The sequence below is a fragment of the Drosophila virilis genome, chromosome 3, assembly GCF_030788295.1.
Source record: "Drosophila virilis strain 15010-1051.87 chromosome 3, Dvir_AGI_RSII-ME, whole genome shotgun sequence".
NCBI lineage: Eukaryota > Metazoa > Arthropoda > Insecta > Diptera > Drosophilidae > Drosophila > Drosophila virilis.
Genome location: NC_091545.1, coordinates 17,884,299 through 17,892,657, shown reverse-complemented (window position 1 = coordinate 17,892,657; position 8,359 = coordinate 17,884,299). Strand labels below are relative to the sequence as shown.

General features: G+C 37.2%; 1 protein-coding gene across 1 annotated transcript; it reads right to left on the bottom strand.

The window, feature by feature from the left end:
• Positions 1-4,653: 4,653 nt before the first annotated feature.
• On the bottom strand, positions 4,654-6,070 carry LOC6623752 (protein toll). Its single transcript, XM_032434559.2, has one exon. The coding sequence runs from the start codon at positions 5,909-5,911 to the stop codon at positions 4,733-4,735; it is 1,179 nt and encodes a 392-aa protein (XP_032290450.1). The 5' UTR covers positions 5,912-6,070; the 3' UTR covers positions 4,654-4,732.
• Between the last annotated feature and the right edge of the window lie 2,289 nt (positions 6,071-8,359).

Sequence of the window (8,359 nt, the reverse complement as noted above, 5' to 3'; positions counted from 1 at the left end):
ATGTGTCCTTGTCAATAAAAATGCCAGCAGGCATACGTATTGCTGCCTGACAGGTTACAACAGCAACAGCAGCAACAGCAGCAACAACAGCAGCAACAGCAGCTACAACTATAATGGCAATAACAACAAAAATGCCTAGTGTGTATTCATGAAACTAAAATCCTTTTGTTTGCCTTGCCTTAATTAATCTCATCAGTTAGCCCAGCTGGTCGTCCTTCTGACCGGATGTAACTGAGTCTTGTTGTTCAGGTGTCAGTCGGAGCCCCAGAGCATTGTTCATATCCTGCTGCTATCGCCGCTGCTGCTGCTGTTGTTCGCCTCCGGAAATTGTATTTCTAATTAATGAGCATAAAAAGTAATTTTCGAAAATTTATTACGTATACGATTTCGTAGTTTTTAACAGCCCCCAAAAAATACATTAACATAAAGCCTTAACATCGCCGGCAACGTAGAGAAATGTTAAGGCCCAGAGCAATCCAATCAAAATAATTGCCGTAGTTTTGCGGCACTCGTAAAAGCAATTCAAATTATAATTAAGACTCAAGCGCCCCCAGCAAAAGCAATTAAAAATCACAACATTTTCGATATAACGTCGAAATAGTTTTGCCAATGTGCCAACAGGATATTAGTGAAAAGTTCAGGTAAATTGACTTTGTCTGCCAGCGGTAACAATTTGATACCAGATATTTGTTGTTGTTGTTGTGGTGTATGTTTTTAGAGCGTACAGGCCTTAATAGTATTGAAATTTGCCAGCTAATTTGTTTGCTTGACAAACAGAGGCCGACCAATTGATGAGAACGGCTAAGATGTTTTAGAAAGACAACAAAATGTTGTTACAGATGCAGTTAAGCCAACATTCAACAATTTAGATTAAGCAAACCCTGCCTTGATTATGTGGCAGTCTAGGCCAATTTATTATGTATCTATTCTATTCAAAAATTAAAATTGCATTCAACTTAATATTTCTCCGAATGTGTAGTTCCGGTTTCAGAGACAAATTAACTCAACCAAGTCATTAAGTATTTATCTGTAAGCAACTTAATAGATTGATGCGAAAAGAGGTTGCCTGAAAACAATTTTCTATTCCTTAGGTTTAGCACTAAAGCTGTTAAGCGAAACAGAACATAGATGAAAAAATAATAGCATCCGTTGTGCGGTTTATTCGTTTGATGTTTTTAAGCGAATGTCAATTACACGCAATTAAATCGGATTTCTATGTATTCGAAGTTTCATTTCCGCTATTAGCTATTCGATGTCAGTTCTAAACGAAATGATTGCCATTTCTATTTGTGTGGGTGCGTGGGCGCTGATGCAGACAAAACGGAAATTAATTTCATTTTTATTTATTGTTATAGAATATCTGATTGATTTGCACAAAGCTTTTCATTTTACGGCTCAATTTGCTCCACCAGAGTTCAATGCACTGGACCACTCGATAAGCATATTATTATAATGCGACCGCTATAATGAACAGGCGTCCAAAGCCTAAGAGCACACACAGATGTGCCAGCAAGGCAGCAACTGAAAGAGTCTGGCAAAACTTTGTGATATTTTCTGCAAACAAAATGCCAATGGCCAATTGACAGCAGGGCCTGGTCACTGCCAGGACCAAGCCAACAGATTAAAGTACAAACAAAGTGGGGGCTAAGCTAAGCGAACGGATCTCTGCTGTACATCATCATGTCAAACCAACACACACGCACTCACATTGATATGCTGCTGGGGGACACTGGGCCAAAACAAAAACTAATACAATAATATGCAGCACAACTCTCAAAGCCACTTCGAGCTGTGCTCTCTTTGCCGACCAATCTCTGTTTCTGTCTCTGTCTGTAACTATTTCCATCTCTGTTTGTCTGACTGGGCAACTTTCACTGTAGAGCATACATTAGGGCGTGTTGAAGCGCATTGTATTGTGTATTGGGGTTTGTTTACAATGCAGCAAAAAGTTTTTACGTTCGCTTAGCCAAAGGCAAAGCAACTCCCAACTTTCTTAAGCAATTGTCCAGGACTAGCAGCAACAGGACAACAGCAACAACAGCAAAAACAACAACAAGAATATCGGTACTTGGGTTAAGCTTTTGGCATTTATAAGATGCACAACTCGTTGCAGTCAAGTCTTCGGTTTGTGCCTCTTCCCCCGGCCCTTGTGTCAATGACATAACTTTTTGGCTGCTGCTTTTCACTTTGAGGTTTTGTGCTCGCTTTTTAATTTATTTAAAATATCTTCCAAGCTGATGGGTTCGACAAAGGGTTTGAATATGCATATAGACTTCGGTTTTTGTAGTTCTCAGCTATTTGTTGAATTTAAAGCACATTGCCCTTTCAAAGTTTTTACACAAGCCGTATTACGCTATTAGAATAATTCCACATAATCCATTTATTTTGCATTATATTAAAACGACATTTTATGAGATTTGTCCAGTTTGCACTTTTAGAATATTTAATTTGTCTAAAAATATAAATGCATTTTTTATAGCCTTCCGAATTGTATCAATTGAAAAGGCACTGAGCTCTATTCTAGATGGCTGTCTATTCTTTATTGCTGCCTGTGTGAATATAATATTTTTTAAGCCCCTTTACATACGCTAAAAATCAATTTAAAACCCTCAAAACAGAAAATAAAATCACCACAAACGCACCACGAAAAATATGCCACAATAAAAAGTTGGCTTTCCGTTGCCGGGCAACTTTATATGCAAATAAGAGTTACATATACATGTGCATGTGCATTAAGTCTCAGAGAATGTACGTGTGTACGTGTGTGTGTGTGTGTGTGTGAGTGTGTGGCAACACGTTACATTTTAAATGAATTGTTCGCGCATTTGTTTGGACAGAACGCGGAGAACAGCAAATGAAATAAATAAATTTTATTTACTAAAAAAAGAGGCATTAAAACGATATATAAAGCGTTATATGTATATATGTATGGCGTATAAACTGTTACTATACAGCTGCCACAAAACGTAATTTTAGATATTACTTTTTATACTCAATTCTCATTAAAAGTGGCTTCAAATGTATATTAAAGTAGCGCAAACTTGTGTGACAGAAAAAAATTCTACATACTTACACGCGCTGAAGAATTGAACAATTCAGATACACCCATTTTACAGGGTATTAGCTATTCGGGACTCTCTAATAAAGCACACGTTTTTATTTCTGCATTGGATGGGCGGCATGTGGGCCAATAAAAATGTCAACGCCAGCACAAAATTCGCCGCTTTAAATTAAATATAAGCCCTTATACGTTATATTTTCAATGCGTGCGCATTTAATTTGGTTTTTTCCCAAACGACAATTTTAATATTTAATAATTTTTATATAATATGCAAGCTGTACATATTTCAAATTGTAATTTCATTTTTTTGCGGCTTATCTTTTTTATAACAATTGCACCCCAACCGAAAAACTAACGCTTTATAACTACAGCACTTATACCCCACATTTGGCTTTGGGTTTAATTACGCTGGCAACCCTTGGCTACGACGCCCTTCAGCAGCAACAGAGACGCCCCCACAAAAAATGTAACTCATGAACTGTGGTTCATTGTTTAAACTTTCAAGTTGGCGACAATAAACGTTGGAACTTTTAGTTTTATTGCCAAAGTTTCGACGAGATTTTCTGTCGAAATAACATAACAGAAAAAAGTCTATGTATAATAATAGCCACAAGGCAGAAGTTTTGGGGACTCGCCACAAAGCTCGCCCAAAACTTGTCTCAACAACACTTTCCCTTTGCAGTGAGTTTGAGTTCCACTCACAAATCGACGACTTAATGACTGACTGACTGACGAATGCCTGAATGTTGTTTGCTCATAAAACAGTTGAGCAGCCAAACAAGAATGCAAAGCGGCTCTAATCAAGCGCTGCCCCCTAGTTGCCACTAATGTAAACAGTTAGAGACCCCATACCCAACCTTCCAATTCCATGTCTGCCGCCCATTCCGTTCAACACGAAAGGAAGCCACATTAAAGACGCAGCCGATGTTAAACGGCGCCCGAGTCAAGCTGTCCAAACCTGCACGTACCTGCACTTGATCTATGCGGATATTAAGATATTGAATTACCTTTCAGTTCGTGCAGCTCAGACTGACCCGGCTTGGCTGTCGCACAGACGGTCCCTGGCCAAAAACAGCAACGGGTAACCTGAATGGGACATTCCAGCGCGCACAGGTTTCAGATATGAAAAAATGCGAGATAAATCCTTGTGGCAATTGAACGTTAATAGTTAAATAATACAGTGCCAAATATGCGCACAATTATGCTTAAAATTCCAGGCATAGCCCGTAAGTGGGTAAGCCCTAAGACCTGGTCGGTCGTGTTAGACACAAACATGTCTATGTGGCCATCTAAATCTATTAAATATGCAACATGCGTGCAAAGGCTGGCTAGAAAGACAATGACATGGATAAAGAGCAGGTGAGGGTGAAGTCAAAGTGACTGCTGGTGAGCTTCTAAATCTGTCTTGGCTTCGTTTAGTTTGACAAAAAAACGAAAATGGAGCATCAGCTGCTCTGCGTATCAAGATGTTCAGATTAAGCGCTTTTTAAATAGCTTAATCCGGAATAATGTTAAAAAAAAATGAAAAAATTATATTCAGAAAACAGAAAATGATAATCACATTTGGGTAAAACATAGAAGAGTTTGCTTAGATAGTAGCCCTTTTTTCTTAATTTTAAATTATAAATATTTTTATAATGAAAAGATGATATAAATATATCCACTCATAATTCAGGCAACTGTTTTGGGTCTTAAAAGTGGTAGCTCTTGAGCCTGTCGCTCAGCATTAATCGGAGCCCGTCCGTGATTTCCATGATTGTGGGGCATCGCAAAAATAAGCTTTCTCCAAAACTGGGGATCATCACGTCTCAGATATGTATTCAATTTCATGTACGTTCTCAGCTCAGAGTCCAGGTCATTGAAATCTTCCACTTCTGGATACACAATAATAATCAGACGCTTGTACTGGTCGATCGAAGTAGCCTGAACAGCCATACGGAATTCGAAGCGACCCCAGGCTGACTGCTTGAAGTTCTTGGTCATCAATATAATGATTCTTTTTGATTCTTCTATGGATTTTAAAATGCATGCTGGAATGGATTCACCAATCAACCAGTCGCGTTGATAATAACAAAGCTTAAATGCACGGGATCCTTTCTCCAATTTTTCAATGTACTCTTCCACAAGTTCCGAGTCCATGTGTGAAAATGCAAGAAATGCGTCAACTGTCAAAGTATTACTATTCTCGGGTTCCGGATGCGAAATGCAGCTTATGCACAAATTCCGCTCATAAAGACAAATAATAACGGATTTCTTGAGGTAGAAATATGCCATTATTATAATTGCGATTCCCAAAAGACAGCCAAATAAGAGTGCACTGTAATTTGTAGGTAATCCACAAATATCTGTTTTTTTAAGAAATGCCATCTTGCCAAAGTGTATCTCATTGCATTCAATATGTTCACGATCGTCAATCGAATTTGACAAATTTGCAACAAACGATATCAATGGCTCAGCATCACAGTCGCATATCCATAAATTACCCGAAATCCTTAGTCGTATATTACCTGATCTACTCGAAAGAAACTCCAGCACGTTTTTGTCAAAAGTTTTTAAGCTGTTGTTGCTGACATCCAGATAAGTTAAATTGGCTGGCAGTTGGGCCAGACTTATATGGGTGAGCCTGTTATTGGCCAGATGCAACTGTCGTAGATTCGAATATCCATATAAGGTTGAGTTTGGCAATTCAGTCAGGTTCTTATTATTGAAATACAATATTGCATTACCAACTATTGGGATTGGCAAATCTGGGACATGCGTTAGTGGATCAATGGAATCACAATCTATTTTAAATTGCAGTTCGTTACGCTCGAAAGTGCATACACAGCCAAAGGGACATGTTCTTTTCATAATGTCTCTCTTAAAAATACAAGCACCAGAGTGCTGAGTACATATAAATGCGGTTATATTATAGTTATAAATCCATTGAAAGTTTGTCGTGTTCGAGATAAGTTCAATTATGCGTAAATTTGAATAATTTTGAAGGTAAGAAAACCCAGTTAAATCTTCAATTTCACTTATAGAATATTTCAGCTCCAAATACTCCAAATTATTTTGTAAGGTCTTAGAACTGTAAAGATATTTACATCAATTACATTTTCTTTATTATGAGCATATAATATATACACATACCGAAGCCAGTCAAACTGATCTATCCGTATCTCTCTAAATTGCAAAGATTTTAAATGAATTAAATCTCGAAAATGGGCCGGAGTAAGGCTATGTAGCTTAGAGCTTTCAAATATTATTTTTGAAAGTTTAATCAGGCCTTCAAACATTTGAATGTGTATATCAAAAGTGATTTCATAATCATAAACGGTACCCTTCAATTTAAATAGTTCCAAGTTTGTCATGCCTCTCAAAAAGTTTTTCGTAAAAACAAATGTATTCGAACCGAACTTGGATCGCAGAAATGCCGAAGGCCCGTTTATAGATACATGCAGTTCTCTAACTTGGGTAACATTAATAAAATTAAACAGTTCGCAGTTGCTGAAGCCCCAGGAGTCATAAACTTCAACGAAAAGCCTTTCCAGATATTTGTATTTGATTATAAAATCATTTAAGCTGTAACATTTTCCATGCATTCGCCAACGTAATTGCCTTAAGTTTGGCAAGCTCGGAGTTGTATTTAAGTCGCTATATTTAAAGGCATTAATGTATATTGAATGTACATGTTCATTATTGCAACTCCTTAAAATGAGATGGTAGTTTTCAGACGATTTGCAATGCAGTGTTTTTTGTACATATCCTTGTTTCTGCGCAAGACAATAGTACGCTCTGATTGCTTCTTTATCCAAATAACAAGATCCCTCAAATTCACTCAAATAATAAAATGGATAAGAGCACTCAAATTCAAGAATGTCGCCCACTAATGTCAGCTTACACGAGCTATCTCCATCGTCACGTGCATTTGGCAGTGGGCAATGTCGGTGAAAAATCAGCCTGTATACGAGACAATAACTCATATAGACGGGTATTGCATTTAGGCCAGCATGGGCTTTATCAAGTGCAAAATATATGAAACAAATTTGAAATATTTCTAACCGCATTCTAAAATGAAGTACAATAAAGCTGTGATTGCAAATGAGAACTGAGCCAACGAGAAATAAGTAAGTATATCCAAATGAGCGCAACAAGAAACAATACAAAAAAATTTTGCATATGTAAGTTTGCTGATAACGTACTCCTTAGGGAACTCGACTGCATAGTTCATACACACTCAGCTGCATATATGCAAGCGCATGCATACAGCAGCAATTTTCAATTTGTAGATTTCAATTTATTATTTGTTATCATTATCAAAAAAACATAAAAAATAAAACAAATAGTAATATATTGATATAACAAAAATAATTAAAATTATTCTTTTGTTTTTGTTTAATCGACTTCAATATTGTCATAAGTATGATTGGCACTCCCTCAAACGGTTTGTGTAGAGTAGTCAGCGAAAGGGTTCAGCCCGAGCGAGATAACGAAAGTTAGAATATAATATATTCAGAGTGTTTTTTTTTCGTGGAATTAATGCGAGGCAATTTATATGAAATTTAATATGAGCAGTAACGAGCTTCTTGTTGAGTACGTTTCTGCTAGGACAATCAGGCTGCTGAATATGTAAGGATCATCCACATATTGTAAATTTTTATTTATAAATTAACATGAGAAAACAGGACAGTTTTTCGTGATTGCTAAATACATTGTTGAATTAAACGCTAAGTGACCCAGTTCATGTATATTTTTATTTACATATCGATGTCCCGGAACATTTAATTTTTTCGTACTTCGAGACCTATTTTAGCAGCTGTATTTTTGTACTTTAACACTTAAAGTTTGAGTTCCACTTCAGTGGCAATTTTGAATTGTGTAAAACAGGCTTTGGATTCTCAATCGCAGCTGTGTTATGTCTTATTGGATTTCATAAGACGTTAGCTGGAAATTAATGTCTCTGCGCGTAATTTAATAAAAACGTACAATTCGTACAAGAAACACAATAACAATAGGATTCACAACGGGCAAAGAATGTTGTTTATGGCTCCAAATATTTATAATTGGCGCAGCTGTTGGACGCCTTTCAACTGGCAAAGAGGGTAACATGGGTTGCTCAACTTTTCGTTGGCTACTTTATAGTTCATAATTTGAAAAGCAGATGAAATTGCCAAATAAGGGCGAGACCGTAAGTTGTCGTATCGTTTTATAGCGGGGGCCATGCAGCTTGGCTGCGAGTGCGTTCTAAAGTTAATTGCACTGAGTGCCAACTGACCCCGCAATGTCGCCAGTTCCGAGTTTCAAGTTTATGTTGCA

What these genes read in the sequence shown, in the direction of transcription:
- LOC6623752 (XM_032434559.2), bottom strand. Translation starts at nt 5,911, where the DNA reads ATGAAAAGAACATGTCCCTTTGGCTGTGTATGCACTTTCGAGCGTAAC.